Source organism: Wasmannia auropunctata, unplaced genomic scaffold (genome assembly GCF_000956235.1).
Source record: "Wasmannia auropunctata unplaced genomic scaffold, wasmannia.A_1.0 LD336071.1, whole genome shotgun sequence".
Classification (NCBI taxonomy): domain Eukaryota; kingdom Metazoa; phylum Arthropoda; class Insecta; order Hymenoptera; family Formicidae; genus Wasmannia; species Wasmannia auropunctata.
In genome coordinates, this window is record NW_012026819.1 from 979,675 (window position 1) to 1,003,299 (window position 23,625).

Consider the following 23,625-nt stretch of genomic DNA (forward strand, 5'->3'; position numbering starts at 1 on the left):
ATATATATATATATATATATATGTGTCGTAGAGAGCCCTCTCCCCCCGATTTTTTTTACGAGAGATAACATTACTATTTACACGTATTTACCGGTACGGTAAATATTTCACGTCTAGCAGCGGAGTATTTTGTTCCCGTAATAAAAGCGGGAAGATATTCTACTCGGGCGCTACAGTACTCCGGCTCGGATATTTCCAAGATTCTTCAACAATACGCCATATCTACCACAAATATTTTCCCGTAGCTATGTGATCCGATTCGCGTCTCCCTCGTATCGTCATTCTAGAAGCTCGAATACGCGTTGATCGCCTTTCGCGAATAAATTCCGCGATCCCGGTACGTGCTCTGTTACGTTCCCGTCCGGAATATGTGTCAAAGTCGATCGCAATTTATTGTTCTTCCGCCGACAAATAACATAACTCAGAGATGAAAAATCTAGAAGCTTTTGAATTTAGCAAATATCTTGATAATATAAAGAAAATATCGTATTTATTGTCTTATAATTATTATGAAAATATAATTATTAAATAAATAAATTTTTCTCTTTTGACCGTGTAAATTTTAAGAATATAAGGTTATTTAAAATTTGATCTTTGTTTGATTTGGTTTTATTTCCGAGAAACATAAGCTTTCTGCTTTAAATCAGAGATAACAAAGTAATGCCAATGCGAGCCCACGGCACAGCTTTCTGCTTTATTTCCGCAGCTCGTAATATGTTCGTACGTAATTAATGCGAGAAGTGGGCACAGTGGAATTAAAGTAATTGCGTGGCACCAGGTACCCAATTTTCAAAATTAGACACATCAAAGTTGCCGCACAGAATTTCTCGGGGACTTCAGTCTCCGGGGACTTCGGTTTCCAATCTCTGATCCTGTGAACTCGTGGTCTCTCTTTCCGAGATACCTAGACGTCTCTTTGAAACATCGCGATAGTCTCCGCGAACGTAAACACGTCAACAAGGAAGTCCGGATATGGCCGCGAGGCGAAACGAAATGGGGATAACAAATGGTTATTTCGCGCGGAACTAACGACTCTTCTTTTTGTCGCGTGGCCGCTCCTAACCGAGGATCGGCAAAAAAAAAAACCCGAGGGTGGGACGTTTCACGGAGCTGGGATTCGGCGACACTTTTATGGATATCTTCTGCAGTAAGATTTTTTTCAGATTGCTGCTTTTATATAAAGAGAGATGTATGGGGCCAGGCAAGTGCCTTACAGCCGACAGTGACGAATTGATAGAGTGCTTTGCGCACAACACGTTTCCCTCCTTTAGGAGAAAAATTCTGCTATCAAACAAACATTTCTTTACGATCTACTTTTATAGACGGTCACGGGGATATCTCACTTGGGCAACGTTAGCGCACCGGTTACTCGTCGATACGTCGGCAACACGATAAAGGATGATCGCTGGATATGATGAAGTCCGCGGGAGATACAGCGCTTTCATTTCAACAAGTCTTGTTTTTTGCTCGTGATAGATATGAAAGAATTTTAATTGCGTTCGATATGAATCGCAGCAATATAGAGATAGGTACCGTATGCCCGTTTGATGTATCGTCGCATCGATTTCAGTCGTAAAATGTCATCATGCTAAAGTACATATTGAGACGTAAATAATGGAAGTGCCTCGTATTCGAAACAGATATTGCAATAAGAGGTATTTTTCAACGGAGAATTGGATACATGTTTTATGAAATTTGCACAAATACAAAGAGTGTTTATTTTGCAAAAATTAAATTCAAGCATATTTACTAAAATGTTTTTAATATTAGAGAAAAAGAGAGAGAGAGAGAAAGAGATTCAGAAATTTTGACAAATAAAAATTTTGATAAAAATATTGATAAATTTTTACGTTATTGTTAATTTTTAAGTAATTTTGCTGCAACAGTTTTATTATAATATATTTTAGATTTTAATTAACTACATTTAGATTTATATTCTTAATGTAAAAAATTCAAAAACTGCGCAAAAATAGATAATAATTTGATTAAGTAAATAGAAATTTAATAAAAAACTTTACCTAAGAAAATCGCGATCAAATTTATGATAAAGAAGTATATTTTTTTATTCTTTTCACGAAAATCTTTCGAAATAATCTGAATTATAGGAGAATACCGTCAATATAGATTGTCAATAATATGCCCATTAAATTTCTAAAACGAAAGCGCATTAATATAAATTAATATACAATACACATATGTATATACGTGCATCATTAAGCGGGTAATAGTGTTATGATTTGTATACGTTTTACTGTACGATGCACATATAATTTAATGGAACAAAATTATTTTAATAGGATATTTATTGTAATTTAATGAGAAGCATAAGGGTCATTAGAAATGAATTATTAATCAGTGATACATTTTCAACGCGATTAACTCGATAACATAACGAGAAAGAATGGAGGTTTGGGATGTGAGAGCTAACGTAAAATCGATCGAGCGTGGCTAGATCGAGGATGGCCATATCGCGCGAGCTGTAATATATTCCGATTCGGCGCGGCGGCGGCGGCGGCGGCGGCTCCAAGAAGAGCGAAGGGATATATCCCTTAGAAATCCATGGACGACGATATATCTCAGCTATAGAAAAGCCTCTCTGTGAGAGATAATAAAAAAGACTTACCGCACGGTTTCGTCTTTCACCATTAGAGCTAACGATCAGTCGTTACATGGGTATGCCGATCGAACCATGACACTAGAATGCACTCCGCGGAGCATATCTCGCGCGTAGTCGACCATTATAGTCGTAGTTCCGCGAGTTCAATCGCTTGCTCGCGTGACAGACGCGAGCAGAGACGGTCGGAATTTCGGCAGGGAACGATGGTAGGAGTTCCGCCGTTCACGAAAAAAAAATTTTAATTCCACCATCTAAATGCATCCGGCGCCGGTGCGACTAAATTGTCGGTACTCGACGAGTTCCGTTCTGTCGTTACGACTGGGTGGTAGTTTCTGACATAATAAAGCCATTCCCGACTTAATCCCCCTCCCTACCGTCCTCTCGCAGTCGCGGAGCGACCCTGTATCCGACCGCCGTGTCGGTTGTGCCCTCGCCTTCCTGCCGCTATCGGCCAAGTGACTGCGAGCTAGCGGGTGCCTCAGCCGGCGAAGTTCTTAGAGAGGAGTCTACCGCCGGAGTCGTCTTGGTACCGCGCGGCGATACGAATCGGTCCCGCCAACGAACTTACTTACGCGACTTATCAGTGCGCGCTGCTCTTATCTGTTCCGTGTCGCTCAACTATAACGAACTTGAACTTCGCATCCTCCGAAGGAAAACGGCCAACCGCGTTCGCCCCGCGGAATTTCTTTTGTCCATTACATTATGTCTATATTGCGTTCTGTCACCTCGTTGCAGGAACAGCCTCGTCGTTCTTTATATTGGAATTGTACACAATTGGATGGAATTGTTGCAGAGTAGAATAAAATGGGCACGAGAAGTGCTCAGCGAAATTTAATATTTTGTAAAAATGACACGATAGGAATATAATCGAAAATTGATTCCATAATAATTATGTCGATTAATCATACATCACGCAAATGTATAAGCTCAAAAAGTAAGAAAGAGCATATAAGAGGTAGTGTACGAGGATTAAAAAGTGATACAAAGACGCGCCGGAAGTAAGATGTAAAATCGAAAGCACACATTGTATCTTCTTTTCATTTTGTTAAAACATATGCGTATACGCGATATTGGAAAGTTCGTGAAGTAAGACGCGCGAATAACTTTGAGCATATCTCCGTTAGTATACATAAAGCGGGAAAAGCTGACATCGTCAGGAAGTTAGAATATTCTACTTTGTCACGGCGCTTGAATATTCCGTAGACTCTTCGTGTAAGACCAACATTGTTTTCGCAAATGATATACCGTACAACCCGAAACGAGAAGAACTTCTGGAAGTTTGGATACGTTTCCTACAGAAGAAATGTACAGTGCGCAGTTGGAATGAAACTTTTGAATTCATTTTGCAACAGTTTTATCTTACGTGCGCCCCCGCGGACAGTTTAGCGCACACTCAAGCTGCTAATATATTCGCGTTTGCCATTTGCAATCTGCAATATCGTTTGCGCGATGTATAAAAAAAAAAAAGATCCGGGATTAAGGGCAAATGGAAAAAATGATGGATCGCAGCGGACAGCAAGGCAGAATGTCAAACATTTTTACATTATCGTATGCGCTAGCTACAAATAATCGGTTTAATGCTCTACGTTTACGTTAACAAAAGATTCCGTGATTTAAACGTTACGCTTGCTTGCTCTGTGCATTTCTGAAATTTACGATTATCGTGTGAACAGTACTGTGGATAATCTCGTTCGATTCATTAAAATTTGCCACGCCGTTACGTGCAACTTTGTCAATTTAGCGGTGCCATTTGCGATTATCAACGTAAATTATTGGTTACCTCGAAATTTAAAAAAATGTACGAGCTAGTGACACGCACCGGAAAAATCAAGACACTGTAAAATTAATGTTCTATACTTTATCTTATATTAATTAAATATTTTACAGATATCCGTTTAATTATTTGGAGAGAAATTTCGGCTTTATCCTTCCACGTGTTATTTTAATGAAATAACGATGCGATGTTTGCTCGTGTAATTGCAGGAAAACGAAGCTGCTCGCCTTTATTCGCCGATCGCGGGCACGTGTGCGTAAAATATATGACGTATCGATCGTGCGAAAGCTGTTCATAGAGAATGCAAAAGCGGGCGTGTTTGTATTGGTCTATACGTGTGAATATGTACATACACGGCATGCGAGACCGTTTCCATTCCATTCGCCTTTCTATCCAAGCGTGAAAACGAGAAAGCTGGCAAGTCAACATTATTTATCGATTGCACACCAAGTAAATTAAATCGAAGGCCCGATCGTGCAACAACCAGCCCACGAGCTCAGTTTCCTCGATAAACAAGTTAGTTGCCATTTGTTCTGAATGAATAGTTGCCCACTGAATGCAAAAAGTTTTGCGTGCCAACAATAATTTAACAGGTGCCGTGAAAAAGGCGCAGAATGTGGACAGCCAGTTCTGAATATTGAGCGTTAACCGTTCGTATAAAAAACGACAGTTGATTTTTCCAACAATCGAAATGCGGTAGAAATCAAAGTATATTCTACCTTTATTTTATTTACCACTTTGACGTTAAAGTAAGTGTGATATATTCTATAGAATCTTTTATGAATGGATATATATTAATACACTTTATTCGCGTGAAGTATAAGCTATTATACATAAAGGATTGTTAGCGATATAAAGGCATACATGCCATCCGCATCTTTGCTTTAATATATGCAAAACGAATAGCGGCAGTGAAGCCTAAAGCATAACGGTGTGAATAATAGGCGCGAATACGTACGTGAATAGAGTGGGCTCTAACGTCGGGACGCGGTGTCTGTCGAATCATTACTGAAAAGAACGTGGGGAATCCTCGCAAAGGTGTGGATGAAAGAAAGGAATTTCCAGCACTAGCCGGCGGGAGGGATGGGATCTTCCCCCCTCCGGGTCCACTTTTTAATTATACCATCTAATATCGCCGAAGGTGATCTCGTGCTCGTTAGCTACCTTCTCGTTTTTCAAACGCTGCTATCGATTGCGCACGAATCACAGCATTAATTGAGCGATTTGATCTCGCAATCGAACGGGTTACCGAATTCTTCGATAATCAATACACGCCGTTAATCGTCGATGTGATTTATAAATAAAGCCCGTAAATAGATAATGAACGCGAAAATGCATTGCGTCCAATTCAGGATGCGGTAAACAATACCGTGCTCGAACTGTGTACGCTGGCGAATTCAATTATACTTTTTAAATTTTTTTATTTTGAAAAACGTCTTCGCCAGCCGTATATGCACATATTTCTTGTTTGAAAAATAAACGTTTTATACATGTTACAGTAATCCTGCAATATTTTTCTCGTATATCACACAATTATTGCATTTAATGTTGCTGTTGTGTGTAACTATTAAAATATAATAAATTATAAATTGTCGTTATATACGTTGATTAACCTAAAAGTGTTTTTAAATGGAATTGTAATCGTATTTATTATTTTATTTTTAAAAATAAATTATTTCAGAAGAATCGTTGTTACTATTTTTACAAATATAATTTTACAAGTTACAGTTTACTCTTTCTTCAATTTTCCTATTCCTGGCCTCTCGAGAGAATTCGCATTTTTTATTTCATTGAAATTACGGTTTAATAAAAGAGTTACATCTGTGCGCAATATGCTTGTAGCAGCTACATTGCGTAACTGTAAGATTTTGTTACGAAGAGGAGCCGCGAATTTTGTAAATAAATCATATGACTGTGATCTCTCACAAAGAGAATATGCGCTTTGAAATTAGCGGAAGCGATATAGCGAGAACCTGATTAAAACCACAGAATTTCATATTTCTAAAATCTTTTTTTTTCTGGTTTCTCTAATAAAAAAAATTTAATATATAACATATTGCTCCGTGCTTTCAAAACCTATTGTCACTGGCTATATGATAATAATAACAAGTATAACGTTATAAGATTAAACAAGTATGTGTAGTTATCAATTACATTCCCGAGTGAAATTTTATGACAGAGATTCTATATATAATTAACGAAATTGCAAACTAATGAATAACAAGAGCGAATAATTTTAATTAATTCAGTCACACCTGTTAGGCGTACAAAATAAAGTCTGCAGCTTTTAGCTTCTCTCAGTAAGCGGCTTAATACATTAATTTTCAATATTTGCACGCGCATTCACGCGCGGGCGAAGGGGGGGATGTGGTCAATGCATTAATTATCACCTGAAAATCAAACTGATGTTAACCAGTACTGCGGGCTTCGATTCTAAACGAAATTTGCGGTGAAAAGAAAATGTTCGATATCTGCACAGATATCCAATTAATTTTTCCATTTCCGCTACTTCGACGCGGGATGCAAACAGACTCTTTTAAATTTTAATTACACGGGTGTAGGTATGTCGAAAACAGAAAGTGGCCCTTCTCCATATACGATCTACGTATAAAAGGTGTACAATTAATTATGCACAGTTCGAACGACCGTGCTTATTACGGAAGAGCGTAATCCGTATGAATTCGCGGGGATCTATTCGGCTCCGACGTAGTGTAACGCATCATCGATTCACCGTCAACGCGAACGGAATTGACGCGCGCGATCGATCAACGTCGAGTTCGCGGACCAACGGCTTCGTTCGTTTACGCGGTACAAATAAAATTCCCGGAAACGTAGCGGGATGCGCCCGTACGCTTGATTGTTGGAAATATTGCGGGCAAGAGCAAATAAAACGTCGCAAACTCGAAACGTACGAGTTTCAAACGTAGTTTCTGATCCCGCGAACTAGAGAGCTCTCGGTGTAAAATGAGAGTGCCGATTTGAAGGAAAGGGTCGTGGTCGAATTTAAAGATTAATTACAGTTTAACGTGTAGATGTGTAGCTGTAACATATTTACGGGACAGCAAAGTTCACAGTCTATTCTTATATTTCATGTGATATTTAATATGCATCTTTTAAATAGAGTAGTATTATATATTTTTTCACCTTTAAATCTTTGAACTCGTTGCTCTGGCTTGCAAAAATATTCTTTTCCGCATCCACCACTTTCGCAAATTTCCTCCATTCTCAAGATTGACCTCCAAAGAATATTTTAGATGGTATGTAAAATAATAATTAAATTTTTCGCCTTATCTTAACATAAATATTACTCGGTAGATAGGCAATAAAACAATAATCGTGGTTTTGTAATTTGCTCATGCAAAAGTGTGAATTCGGAGAAAGTTGATTTTCATCCGCTTTATTTTTCTCTTTTCTCAGAGCCCGTCTTCTCACCCGCGTGCCCGTAGATGCTGTGGATGCAAGCTGAGATGCATATCGCGTATCAAGAACCAATCGCACGTCGAAGTCACACATCGTTTTACGAATGCGTACTGACGACTCGTGAGACGCGAGCGGACTTTCGAGTGCGTCATTAGACGCGCTCAAAACGTTCGCAATCGTGCGGATTCTTAAAACTTGATGATGAAGAAACAGTATTTGAAAAAGCTGGTTGGCCATCACCAAGGCGGGCTCTCGAAAATTCGCGATCGACAGGAATGAAAAGTATGTTGCAATATTTGGTAAAAGTTGTCTCCTTAAATTTTATTGACAGAAGAAGTTTTAAAATAACAATTTGCAATTTTTTTTTGTCAATTAAAGAAATAAACAATATTTTTAAGAGATACTACAAATACATAATATTATTATAATTATGACCTCTTATTGATATAATATATTGATTGACATCTTGTATAATCCATAGTTCACTCATGTATGTAAAACAATTAATATAATGAAATTGCATTAAACATTTTATAATTATATAATTATATGTGCAGTTAAGTAAATATACGATAAAATTTCTTTCAAAATTTACTGTACATAAATTATATAATGAAGTATAATAAGATTTTTTTTTAAAAGAAGACTTTATATATACAAAGTATATGAAAAATATAATCTCCAGAAGAGTCATTCAATACGAAAATAATAACTAAGTTTCGCCTTATCTTAACATGCAAACGAAATTGCACGTGAAATTGCAATGTTTAAAGATTTTATATGGAATTAAACATGTATTATAAGAATTTTTCTTTGGAAAATTTTATCCGTATATAAAAATTATATAATAAAGTGTAATAAGATTTTATTTAAAAAAAGATTATTTTCAGAACCGTACAAAGTACGTGTGCCTCGAACGGGACACGGGTGTCTCGTCTGGGGATTCGGCACCGTAATCGCGCGGGGAAGTAAGCGACCAAACGATGATGATGATGGAACACAAACAGACGATACTGCTGGCACCCTCACTGAGCAACAGCAGTTGTTGGCGAAACGGCACGTCCGATCCCTCTTGGACAGGTCCAGGTCCTGGAGAATTGGTGCGGGCTACTCTGATACTACTACTCAGCCTTGGTATCCTGTGCGCCAATTTGCTAGTGATATGTGTTATCAATAGCAGACAGTACACTAAATATATTCATGCTCAGGTAAGTAGTTGATGTATCTAGTACATGCAAGTTACACGACTTTTCAAAAATTGGAATAAGTTCGGTTTTTTATTGACAAAATTTATATCTTGTTTAATTTTAAATGTCGATCCTCTCTTGTTTTTATCGTAAAATAATAGTAATTAAATAATCTATAAAAATCTCAAACTCTCGGGAAAGAATATGTTGGAAAGAACAGCGCGAACAGCGTAATACAAATATTTCCCTGAAAATTTCGTATTGTGTATTTGAAAGATAGAAATGGAATATTCAATGCAGATCTAGAAATGCATTAACTAACAAAGGCTAATGTCAAAATATATATGATATAATGAGACTAATACTATATTTATTTTGTATCTCATGAAAGGATTATGGTAGGTAAAATATCAGTTACGCGAATGTACAAAGATTTCAGTCGGTGCCATAATTCACAGTCCGTGATGGAAGGGTCCGCGGTATTTTCTCCATTCCTCTCGTCTTCCTCCTATGTAAATCAGTCTGAAGTGATTAGCTGTACGAAATACAGGACGGTCATGTTTCTGGGATTCTAAATGAGCACCGAGTTTCGTAGAGACTACTGATTACTCGCAAAAAAAGTTGTACATTAGTAAATGTTCCAACTTTTATTTATTCGATTAATTAAGGTTTTCTGACAACGTAACAGATAAATTATTTTGACGTCGGAACATCTTTATTATAATAAAAAAATATATAATTTCATTCTTTAGCATTCATCGATTTTCATGGATTCACCACATGAATATGTAAATCTTTCTCGAGAGTTAAATATATAGATTTGACACTTCTATAATGTATCGGATACGTAAAATAAATCTTTGTTTGCGGAACCTGCGTTAGTTTAAACGTTTTTCGAGAAATCGTTGTTCCAACAATCATATATCTCTCTTTGCTATCGGGACTTATGCAATCTCCTATATGGAGTGTATATTGCCGCGCGATTGCATATATTGCCGCTAATGAAGTTTAACTTTTCTGTATTGCTCTTTCTGTCTCCTTCGCAGTTTTTCTTCTTCCACCTAGTACTTCGCGTTCTCAGATCTAATTTATGTATATGTAAAAGTTACTAAAGCTTACTAAATATGTATGTGAAGGTAACTTCTCATTTCCATACAATTATTGCCGGAAGTAGAAAGTAATATTGCAAAAACTGAAGGTTAAAACTACATTAACAACTTTAACAATTGGAAACATATATTTTTGACTTGGTGTAAAAAATTAATTTTTTTATTATTGCACACGTAAGTCTCCATCAAACATTAATTAAATAAATAAGTAAAATTAATTCGAAGTTAATTGAAACAGTTTGTAAATTAATTTGGTGTGATGCTCATGGAAACAGTCTACAGTTAGTTAAAGGAAATTTTCGTTAAGTCCTTTCTCTCGCTACACGCCTCATGACGGAGCTAATGTTGCGTATGTACATTACACAACAATTCAACCGTTCGATAACGACGTCCATTGACACTGACCAAGACGATCAACAGGTTCTCCTCAATTTTCTTCCAGCCCAGATATTTGCTGACGAGCTTAGCGAGTAACGATCTGGCGATTGGTCTTTTAGTGACGCCTTTCGGTTTCTTACCAGCTGTTTACGGATGCTGGCCGTACGGCGAAGTTGTCTGTCAAATTCAGGTAACTTTTATAATATATCACTATTTTCTTAATAAAGTTTTACGTTTATTTTTGAATATTGAACATTTGCCACATGCAAGTCTTGAATTAGTTTTACTGTATAATAATCGACATTTGTTATAGTACTTTAATTAACGCTACATAAAATTGAATAACTTGTATATTTTATATATCAAATGATTTTTTTTGTATATTGCGCCATAATGAATGTCAGCTTAAATATAACGTTGAAAATTACGACATCACTTATAGCGTTGCGCGTTAAAGAGCCGTTCAATAACCTCGACAGCTTTTCTTTGCCAGAAATCGTGGAATTTATAGGAAATCTTGAAATGGTGTTCACGATGCTTGGCAGGAAATTATTATCGTTTGAAACTCGTGGCTGCGCTTCCGGCAGCCGGTACTTCTTCCGCCATTTCCTCTACCAGTCGGCGGCTGCGACGTTATCGGAGTTCCTGGCGATAATCTTTACGCATTGCTCCTTTCCCTCCGAACCCTTCCTCGTCCTCTACGCCATCTTCTGAGGTAGCAGTCTGATTTGTGACCGTATATTTCTTCATTTCGCACGTGCTAAACTCTGGAGTGCGCCGTTTCGTCGGCAGACCTCGAATTTCGTGGTATTTGCTTATCTAGCCGTAACGGGAAATTGCAGTAATACCCTGCGCGAAATTAGTAAACACAAGTTATATATATATAAATTAAATTCAACTTTATAAGCAATTTATGACAAATATTTTTCGCGTGTCACAATTTAATGTATGTCAGGAAGTTTAATTTTTTAATTATAAATAAAAATGCGGCATGTAATATGTTTGTTTCACTCTGCTCTCTGATTATTTAATAACGATGCTGTTAATTAACTTCACAACGATACGTAGTACGCATTTCTGTATGCTTGCGTAACAAAATATATCGAGATAATTAATTTTATTAACTGCAAATAATAAAATTTAACAAAAGTTTAACAACGACAGAGATTTTCTCATAAAAGGACATGTGTAATCTATTTTATGTTATGGCTTTATTCATATTAATGTTTTTTCGTAATCGGATTAATGCTGAATGTTAATTGAATGTTTAATTAAACAAACTTAATTTTAATTTATTTTTATATTTATATACATATTTATATGTTCCTGTCCACAAAAAACAATAGAAAAATAATAGATTTGTAACAGATAGAAATATTAACATATATCATCAGTTTTATATATTATATACATATACAGAGAGAGAGAGAGAGAGAGAGAGAGAGAGAGAGAGAAAGAGAGAGAGAATAGAACATTTTTATCTGAATATCATAAGTTATAGCCATACCCATAACAACAAATCATCTTTGCAGCATTTCCGATAAGACTCGATATGCAAAGATATACGTCGTGTTATATCGGAATACCTTTCTGATATCTAAGATGTTGATGTCTTCCGATGTTTCGGCTTTGCATCTCTAGAGATGCGCATAACATTATGTCAAAACATGGTCCGTTATCATCGAGATTCGCTATACTTATGCTACATCACTTTAATCGAATATCGAAAGTATAAGTGCTAATTTAGTGCAAATAATATAGTTATCAATTAGAACAAAAAAGAAAAACTGTTTTCATACAAATTGCAATCAAAGCGCCGGATATCTCGGTCAAATCTTGCAAAAGAAATGAAACAAAAGTTACAAATAAAATAAAATAATTATATATTTAATTTTGAGTAAAATTAAAAGTAAATAATTGTATCTATATAAAGAACTTACATTTGTTTTGTGAAGAACTCAGCAATGACTCTTGAGAATTCTATAGTTAAAAATTGTATTATATGCGTTTTATGCGATTGCAATATATGTGTAATGATCATATCAAAGCAAATATAGACAAAATTCGACTCAAGAAGATATTATTTTTAATCAGAATTTACGGAGAGTGGTCTACGAGAGTTTCCAAAATAAGAAGAGTATATTCTTTAGAAATAGTAGAAAGGATTCATTCATTTACAACGTGTACATTAATAACTAGCATCATTTTTAAAACACTTTCTGGGATTCTATCTTAAAAAGAGCGTGACAAAGAATGAGATGAGCGATAGGGCAAGGGACCAAAAAGAATAAAAGATAATGCGGTAACAAGTAGACACGGTAACCAAAGGGAATTAATAAGCGCGAAGAGGGCAAGTCCTCGTGTAGCTAGAAATAGATTCCAAATTTGGTGGAAACGTGGTATAATTAGTGAGACCACACTGAGAGAAAGCAGGTGGCAGAGAATTAGTAAACAGATGCACGTAGATATTTGATAATTAGAATAATATGTTGCATAATTTCAAAAAATTTTAAAAACAGGATAATATAATGTAAGACAGATACGTTCTATACAAATTTTTATAAATCTCTGTATTTATTTTAATTTTTTTTTATACGAAACAAATATTTCTACATGTAGATCTCAAATAATTACTATTGTGCATTAATACGATGCAAAGAAAAAAAGAAATACACGATGATCCTTTCAATTTGTTTCTACGATCGTTTTTATATACAGATAAAATATCATGACTCTGATAGCAGATGTATTTCGAAAGATCGTGCAATATACGTGCGATTGAAATATGTAATAGCCGCGTAGAAATTCAGACACGACTCGATGCGGACGATTCTATAAAACTTTACGAGAGCCATCGACTCTTGAAATAGAAAATCAAGGATCTCGACATCTGCTGGAATCTAATAATACCATAAGAGTAATATCTCTACAACACACGCATATACCTTCTTGGCGACGTATATTCGCGTGTATTTCTTACATCTAGTCCCTTTATCCATATATATCTCTCAAATGGATATGGGACGATGGAGGGTTAACGTCTCTAGTTCAAGTAGAAGTCTTGTCTCATGCTCTTGCTTACATCTCTCGTGTGTGATACAACACTCCGTGTACGTTGTTATATCTCAAATTGTGCACGCCACTTCCTTCCATATTTTATATGTACCTTCTCAAAATCTCTCGAGATTTTCTCTCGAAAGTTCTCTCTTCTTCCTTTTCCCCCCCGAAAAGATATTTTATATACCCGTCGTAAACGCAATGAACGCGGAGCCATGCGATCTCATTAATTATTAATAACTCTTAATAGACGAACGAAAGTAGGTACTCGACACAGGCACGGGAACTCCGGTAGAATAGAGTAGCTCGTGCGAATCTATTAACCCTGCAGGGCGTAACGATGGTGTGTTGACAGCGCGCCAGACCGCCGCGCCGGCAAGTGAGAAAGAGAACGTGCAAACAAGTAAAGTTCCAGACGAGCGTGTAAAACTTTACGTGATCGGTGAATAAAAGTGGCGTGTGTCCGCAGTTTCGGTCCTTTATTCTTTTCCGTCGTGCTGGCGCAACGATACGGTAGTTGTGTAGGACTGAATCGAACTCACGACTAACAGCTTGTGTAATTGTGTATTATAATTCACATTTCGATTCACATTGCAGCATTAATAGTGTTTAATATTCTACCGCGTTAACGGGCGATTAATTATATTCCGGCCGTTTTAAACGTCGGAAGAGCATCCGTGACAACATAACGAGCGACGCTATCCGAATTATTAAATAAAACGCCTTTATTTCGACACCTTCGATTGTGTTTACCACATATCATTATTCTCATATCTTATCTATCCTTTAACAGTTAATACAAAAAGACGCAATGCGCGATATTTCATGTCATACCTAATTTTGCTAAAAAAAACTACACTGCTTTAGGGGGTCGATTTTTCCGTGAAAGGAATAAATGAGTAACAAGAGAGTATCAAATATGGATAAACAAGTATATAAATAACAAGTTTCCTTGTAAACTCTATTTCACACTTTGAAGTTTTTAATACCGTGATTTTTTAATCTTTTACTTGAAACATGCAGTTTTGGCTCTTGACGTTGCACGCTGAAAATATCGAGCATCGCCCGTATCGCCCGTAGAGAAGCATAATTGAGTACGGGTCGATTACAGCGCGTTGTCAATTGCTCCGTCGGGAAAGAGGGTGAGATGACACGAAGATGTGTCGTTCTCGCGCGTCCTAGGATGGCAAATTCCGGCTCTAGCCACTTGATATTCATAGAATCTATTCTTAGTAGCAACAAATCTCCCGGGTCTAAACGATAACCCCGGGCCGCGATGGATTTGTGTATTCGGGGAGAGATATTTCGATAGAAACCAAATCGTAAACTTTGATAAACTGGTACGCCGCTTGTTCTTGCTCGGCGATGCGCCAGGATGGAATCACTGAAGGCAATCACAGTTGTTAGTTTGTTACAATGTTACGGCGGTCCTGCTGCTTGTAATGCATTTAGTAGCACGTCTCGATACCATCGAGATCCTTAGACAATACAGCAATTATTGATAAAACCATTTTTCGATGCAATTCTCAAAACGATCTCTTTTGAACCACTTTCCATGTAAATGGGAAACAATTATTTTATTTCAATGAATACTGATAAGAAAAAAAAACCTATATTTTCCTAAGTGTATTGAAATACATTCAATCCTTCTCCATTTACAATATTATCCCCAAAATGAACGGTGGAATTCACTTGAAAGTTTTGCTCGCTAATTACAGTCGGTGCATATAAAACAAACTCCAAATCATCTATTGGCTAAATTTCCCAACGCTCTCGCTACCTGCATTTAGCCGCGTAATGTCGTTACTTATCAGAACGATGTCGCCGAAGCGCTAAAGCCGTTCATCGCCTCGCGACACCGTTTTCTTCTCTCTCTTTTTTTTTTCGCCGGCGATAAACTGACCTGAAAAATTCTCGCTCTCCGCCGCGGCAGTAATCCGATTGCGAATTTAATATTCCACAATTCCGGGTACCTATGTATATATACGCCCCGGCCGTCGCACATCGTCATGCCCGATGCCCGTTTCATTTATTGACGACGAGTGAAGAATTATATCGCGTTAAGAGAGAGACGATCGCGCGAATTTCTATGAGAGATACGGCACGTTTTGTGCGCGTGACGTGGCCGGTGATGTGCTTCAAATTCTCAATAGCGGTACGTGCACACACCCCCCCCCCTCCCTCCTCCCCCCTCCCTCCCATGGAAATGGAATAAATCGTTGCCAACCATTGACATCTGAAAACTACCAGAGGCATGTAAAAGTCAACTCTGTCTGATTGTTAACTTTATTTTCCCCGTTGTTTACGCTTGGCGTTTTGTGAAATTTCTCACAATTGAACGCTCGGCGCTTCGCCGAAGCGCCACCGAATTTCGACAAAAAGCGGGCGTTATCCGCTAAAAGGATGCGCTGTTGTAACGCGCGCCACTGCAATCGGGGGACCCAAGGTCGTTCCAGAGTAAATGCAATTTTGCGAAGCGCTCCGACGCAGCGCGCGCGCGCGCTCGCGTCGTTATTTCTCGACGGTATTTCTCGGCGCGGCGAACCGAGGGATCAAACTCGTTATACCAATTATTCCGATCGTGGCTAAATAAAAGTTAGCCCGGATGCTCCATTAAAGTCACTCCGGGCGCTGTCGGTGTCCGATGATGAGGACACCGACGTCGGCAAAGGGTTATAAGCGGTTTATACTCCGCAGAAGTAAGTTAGCTAGCTCGTGGCGAAAATATTCGGTTAAGGTCTTCCGGGAGAGTGTTTCGGTGACGGTCTCGAAATGAGGCCAGACCCGATCCTGGCCCCTTTAGATTATCAGAGCTTTTTCCTGGCCGTACGCCAACGGTCACCATGGTAACCATCTTAAACGTATATACTTGGTGCACTCGCACCCTTCGCGCCTTGTCGTTTCTTCATGGGTACAACACCGCAATGTCACCGAATTCATCGAATCAAGCTGTCGCCTTCAGCGGCTCCCGCGACATTTGGGATCGTTTTCCTTTTCCAGAGATCGAATCGTACCCCCTGCACTGTCTCGCTCCCGTCTCGCCCGGCACCTGCCGGATAGAGCGTGTCCCGAATTGCGATAGTGTACATCTCGTTACATTTCCAACTGTCCCGCTTCGAGGCAGTCCAACGTATCGGACTCAAAACGATGGCCGATGTCAGTAGATAGCTACGAGATTGCTCAATATGCGGTTGAATGTATACGCTGTAGACGGGCATGCGTTATATGATATATGTTTATATATACGCGCTTTTATTTTTCTTTTCTTGATTCTCAACTTTAGCGGAACCAGAGAATTATAAAATGTGCCACTTTTGTACTTGTATTGTACTTTACATGTATAAATACCTTACTTTTTAACCTTTTTCAAGAAATAAATTCATATGTAGGTAATTTTTTATTTTTTTGGAAACTTATTTTAATAGTATCTAATAGTTTAGAAGTAAAAAATTGTCTAAGCTGGCAGATAAAATTTTTTTTCAGGTATTTTGATAAATATTGACTTATTGCTTAGCAAACTTATAAAAACAATAGCATATACTTGAAAATTTGTTGTTAAAGAGTTAAATATATTTCTCTTTGTGTTTTATTGCATTTTCAAAAATGTTAAAGACTAATCTGAATATATAAAAAAAATGGTAATATGAAAGACGAAATTCTAAATTTCTAAAATAGGACAATGTACCTACGTTAATTTGCAATTGCGAATACGTTTCTCTTGCACTCAATCCTAGAGAGCTGGTTTCAATTGTGAATGAAATGGCTGGCGGTGATCCTGCTGGCAATTTGCTCGCCGTCTGACAGCTTGTTTCGTGTAATGTATGTATGTACGTTTAGGAACAAATTAACGTTTGTCGACAGTCATTCGTAGATCGAGCTACGAGAGATTGACCCAGTATGTGCCTGTAATTATACATTATTACCTACATATCACCCATTCGAGCGATACATGCGCAATGTCAATAAATAAACGTGAATTGGTAAATAACAATACTTTCTCAAAGTAATCTCTGATAAAGATTCTCTTCTGATTAGAAGCGTCAGAAGCTATACGAGTACATATTGCTCTTCAATTTATTAAAAGAGAAGCTGATTTTATATCCTGTATCCAATTGAAATGTAACAAACTATTGGAACTCACACTAATTAGTTCTTTTACCTTAGTTATTTCATTACAACTGTTGAATAAACTGACTGTATTCTACCGTTGATAATAATGTTTGTTATTAATTTCTAGAATTTACAAAATTATGTTCTATAATTTCATTGCAATTAACATGTGTAAATTCAATTTTAACCGTAGTGTCTACTGTTGCACGGAATTTACAAAAACTGCATACTATTTAATCGCGGACTAAAATTCGCAGCCAGACACGTGCAACGGCGCGGAAGCAGCAAGCATTGCGCGGTGATGAATGCGGTCCTTTTTTATTCAGGCGTGACATTTAATTACAGCACGGACCCGGGCATCAGGTTTATAAAGCTCACAAACGATTCCTCGTACAGCGAAATGCGTGCGGCGTAATTGTAACGCCGTCTACACGAGACATCAGCGTAAATAATCAGTGACGCTACTGACGCTATAATGTTAATTAAAGCCAATCTCCATTGTTGGCCTATAGCAATTAATTAGATGATACTACGAGTACCTGTTCCCCGTACCCTCAAATTAGAATAACGATGATTCTCGTGCGAATTCCGATGTCTGATGCAAAATTACCGCAAAGCATTGTGGCATCTGCGGTATACCGCAAGCTGCATGCCACTTGTGTTAGCGGTGAAAATCCTGATTATTTTACTACATTCAAGCTGGAAAGATATACATCTCTAAGATAAGCTAATCAATTGACAATTCAATTAAGCGCAAAATCATTATTAATCTATGGTTTGTGAATCTCATTATTTACATTATATACGTATATTTACAATATTAAATTACTATACAAATTAATATTACTAACATTTGAATGTGTTTGTGGCGATAAATATAACGTGTAATCTCTGTTCTTGTTACTCTTTTTTTTCATAAGAAATATTTAACCGATAATTTGTATAGAAAAAGAAATGTGTGAGAAAAAGAATGATTGTGAGACGCTGCTTACAAGAACACTAGATTTCCCCAATGCTCTTTCAACTCATCAAAACTTCTCGCCTATCTGACTTGTCTCGCTGCTTGTCGACCTATGCACTTTTCCAAGAGGTGGTAACTTATTTTATTTGAAAAGGCTGAGAATGAGAGAGAGAGATAGGGAGAAAAGAGGTGTGCGACATCTGAAGAATCTCGTTTGTTCTTTCGGAAACTTTTACTGTTCCAGGCACTTCTTAGGGGCGCTTTGACTCAACAGAGCGCTGTTATCCTCGTCTGCATGGCAATCGACCGTTATGTTTGCATGCTGCACCCCCATCGCTATCACAAGCACTCTTCTAAAAGGGTAAGCTATTTTGCTGTCTATATTCACTCCACTAACTATTAAACTGTTAACTGCTAATGGACTCTTACACATTTACTCGTTAATCGATTCTACAATAACATTTTAACACTACATGTTTTGCAGAATTTCTACTACTTAGATAGCCTTTATTAAGTATATAAATTTCTCTTATTTTCAAATATCTACCTTTTATCTTTAACATTAAATATTTAAATTTTAATCATCTTTTGAGTATGATGCATTGTCTATATCAGCGCGATTTATCTTTTCCTATTTTTATTTCAATATAATAAAGTAATCTTTAGTTTATTACAAATGTTTAAATGGAAATAATATACATATTTATATTTTTTTTTATTAAAAGTAAAATACGTGAAAAGTTCTTATTATTATCATTTTCGAGTTGTTGCTGTAATAGAAATAAATCCAACTTTTATAATTCAAACGGAATTTCGTACCAATCGACGTCACTCGTTTCAAATATTTCTTCTGTCTGTGTGGAGATTCATTCTCTTCATGCAGGCTCTCCTTGATTCATTTGATCTATTCAACGAATTTGTCCTTGTTAAACACGATCGAAGTGAAACGATCGAGGTTGATTGATTGCACACAATTGTCGTTTCAAATTAAAATAACTGTTGCTCAATGAAAGTGGCAGGTATATTAGCGAAACTCGTTCAATTCGTTTGAATTCACAAGAAAATAGAACCAATCGCGAATCGGCTATTGATACAATCATCTCGTTCATGAATATAATATGAAGTTATTTGACGATATTCATGAATGGAGAATGAAACATTTCTCGTTACACGTTACAATCATCTTATTCATAAGATCCAATCTGATATCATTCGCTGCCCGTAATCATGTGAGTTTAGAGGATAAAGATTTTTCTCGTTATACCTTGCCTTTGGAGGTTTAATATCGGCACAGCTAAAATATCGATACTCCTACATTACGTTCGTGAAACATCTTTTTCAATCCTTTAAACCATTATATATTACACATACATATAGTTTTATACACACACATATCTATGTGTATAACGTGGCAATGCGTGAAATCTAGATATGCAAGCCATTGAAATGAATATTAAAAAAGATTGAAGGCTTAACAGAATAGAGAATAGGAATTCCATTTCAAAAAGTAATCTCTTAGTCTCTTTGGGATCTCTAGGATATCTCACGTTACTCAGCGATGAAATAAAAATAATAGCGTTTCTGTTTTATTAGCATAACGAAAGAATGCAGAAATCAAGTAAGCGCATATATTCGCGCTGCTTTTGAAAATGAAATATTGCATAGATCTCTACTTTATTCTTTTTTATGACTAAAAATCGCGTTATACATTTATACATTGTTCATATATTTTTTTTCTCTTTCTCAGCTCTCCCATATTAAATATTTTTAATAGAAAATAAAATCTGAAAAAGTAATATGCTAAAAGTCATTATGGACTGCGGATTGGATACATTGCGGTTTATGTGATATAATATATAAAGAATACTATGTGCGGCAATTCACTATATAGAGTTCACTTAAATATGAAGCTCGTTGTAACTAATTTGTCTGAACGTGCCGGGAAGCTCTTAATCTGTTAGATTACTCCTGAAATTCCCGTCTATCGATTACCGCGGGTTAATACAATCCAGTAATTTTGCATCACCTCTTCCGCGAACGGCAACGAAAGCGATCGAGCACTTCAAAGGTAACTTTTGCGTTAGCAACTGATGCAAAGTTCGCGAGCGATATTAGCAGAATCCTTTCCCGCGATCCGTATAATATAACCCGCGGTTTCACACTACGGTTTGTCGAAGCTCGGACGCGCCTTGGTTTAATCGCCAAAATAAATTTCGGGAGGAGATTTAAAAGCGCATCAGAATGCAAAGTGCCACCGCGGATACTCGTTCGCCTATCACGTATCCTCCTATTTCCCGCGGTAGCAATGAATCGCATAACCAGGACGAAATCTACGTGTAGCGAAGACAAAAGTGTACAGAGCGGTTCAAAAGTATTTTCATATCTCTGTCGAGTAGTTAAGAAAAATATATAACGCAATAGATTTAACCCAGATAAAAAGAATCAATTGTTTGATTAAGATCATTTTACTAATTTCTTATTAGAAGCGCTTTTCAAGGAAAAAGTCACATAGAAGAAAAATTATTTAATTTTTAAAAGTAATCAAAAGTAAGAAGAGAAATGCGAGGTAATTCTGAATCGTTCTATATATGTATACCACCGACGGATTCGCCGATTTCAAAGAATGCGGTTTTCCAGCGCTACCCACATTGGACTTTTTGCACCTTACCTCTTTCAATATATCTCCCGTCATTCTTATAATTCTTCTTTTGTTTCGGAAAATGTGCAATTTGTTCGTCGACTACATTTTATCTTATCGTTGTTCTAATTTATCGGACGTTATAAATTTTTATTTACAGATACTTTCCTATACCTTGTACGATTTTTAAATTGCTATTCTCTTAAGCTTCAATTACTGCGCGATCAAATAGCCCGAATTTATTAGACGAAAGCTTAAAGATTTATAAGTTTGCAATATATGCATATCTGTGAATATGTTGTGTACTATATTTATTTACAACTTATATTTGTGAGAATAATTTCTTATCACAAAGAATCGATATGTGTTTTAATGATATTGCCGTACTACTTTATTTTATTCTTTTCTCTTCGCAATGGATTCACATCGATCGAATGTAATCGCACAGTGGAGAATAGAATAATAGAATTGCTATTTGCACAATTGCTAAAGTGAGAAAGAAAGCACAACGTACAAAAATCAGAGGTAAAAGAAAGACGTCCGACGAATCGCTGAGTCGTGTCTCCCATTCATTCCGTAATTTTCCGCCTATCGAACGTTCTGGCCGCTCATTGAATTCTGGCAGACCTCGGCTCTTGTCTCTTTTGTCCGATCGATAGAGGCTGTTGCTTCGCGATTTTGACTTCACATTCGCTCTTATCATACTATATTAGTTCACAGATAGAGCTTCGTGTTACATCAGCTTTAGCCGTATTTGGTGCAATTCAACCGTATGCAGCCAGTATTTGGTTCAAAGTTCGCAGCAACTTGGTCTTTAGCCCTTTGTTTCTGATGTTCATAATGCGTGGCAAATATCGGCCCTTACACCATTTACACGGGTCGATAATATCTTCGATATCTAGTATTTTCAGGGATTCTCAACGCGAATAACATCTGGAATGACATATATTTATGTACCTATATTATGTGCGAGTCCGTTATTTACGTATTTTCAGCATTTCTTTAAATATCATTCGTTATTATAGTGATTATGACTTTCGCGCATTCAATTAAGTTTCTTCTTGCAACATTATTATAATTTTCCTTGTTTATATATTTTCCTTGTATTATATATTTCCCTTGTTACAAATAAAATCCGTCAAGTCAAAAATATATTATTAAAAAAATACAAAAATATATCAAAGTACATTGAAATATCACAGATGCAAGAAATATCAGAATTTTTATAATCATAAATATTTACAATGAATTATTTTACTTTTCTGTTTTTTTTTTCATTTAATAAATACAAAATATTGCCATGAAGTATGCAAATTTAATGTGTAAATACACTTAATTTAAGACATAATTTTGACATATATATATATATATATATATATATATATATATATATATTAAGTAATCCGTATAGAATTTAAGAAATAAATATTTAATTAGGGATAAAAATTTGTTTGTTCCCGACATACGAAAACACACATAAAAGCTTTTACGTGCTGATGAATTGTAAATTTTGAAGTTAAACATGAAGAAGGGAAAACTCAAAGAGCAAACCGTAAAGTTTGCCTGTTTTCAAGACTATATGTCTTAAATTAAGTGTATTTACATACTAAATTTGCATACTTCATGGCAATATTTTGTATTTATTAAATGAAAAAAAAAAACAGAAAAGTAAAATAATTCATTGTAAATATTTATGATCATAAAAATTCTGATATTTCTTGCATCTGTGATATTTTGATGTACTTTGATATATTTTTGTATTTTTTTAATAATATATTTTTGACTTAACGGATTTTATTTGTAACAAGGGAAAAACAGGAGATGTAGTACACAAGCATCGATCCTTACTACCTTGGGGAACAGTAAGGTCGAGTGTCATTCCATTGATCGTTTTCTGAGATCAGAACGAGGTTAATCTCGATAATACTTAACACGCCGGGTTTGTGCCGTAAAAGTGGACCGTCGATAAAACTAGTCCGTGGAACTTTCTTTATTTGCTTGGAGATTTGATCAGAAGAAGGGTGACTTCGCTGAAGATGTGCACTGTATCCACTGCAAAATAATCGATATTTTTAAAAGATAACCTTTAACATTTATAAAACTTTTAAATTCTAATCAGATATTTTCAAATTTAATACTCATAATTTTATGTATTTTAATTAAATATAATTTTAAAAATAAATCTATATCTTGTATGTCTTTTTTATTTTCGTTTAATAAATGTCATTAGAGCATGGTATGAAACATGCGAATTTTAAGAATATACATTTAATTTAAGATATACATATTCTCGAGAAATAGCAAAAATTTTATATTTGCTTTCTTTACACTTTGCTTCAATATTTACAACATGATATATTTATATGCTAGGTTA

At 36.2% G+C, this 23,625-nt stretch overlaps 1 protein-coding gene across 2 annotated transcripts in view; it reads left to right on the forward strand.

Moving 5' to 3' along the window:
- LOC105449882 (trace amine-associated receptor 9) overlaps positions 1 to 23,625 on the forward strand; it is a 61,600-nt gene that overhangs the window by 15,939 nt on the left and 22,036 nt on the right. For both annotated transcript variants that reach the window (XM_011689324.1, XM_011689325.1), the window contains exons 3-6: positions 7,809 to 8,093; positions 8,702 to 9,019; positions 10,550 to 10,675; positions 18,858 to 18,974. In XM_011689324.1, coding sequence (XP_011687626.1) covers positions 8,795 to 9,019; positions 10,550 to 10,675; positions 18,858 to 18,974 — 468 coding nt within the window. In that variant the 5' untranslated portion in view covers positions 7,809 to 8,093; positions 8,702 to 8,794. The remainder of the gene's footprint in view (positions 1 to 7,808; positions 8,094 to 8,701; positions 9,020 to 10,549; positions 10,676 to 18,857; positions 18,975 to 23,625) is intronic.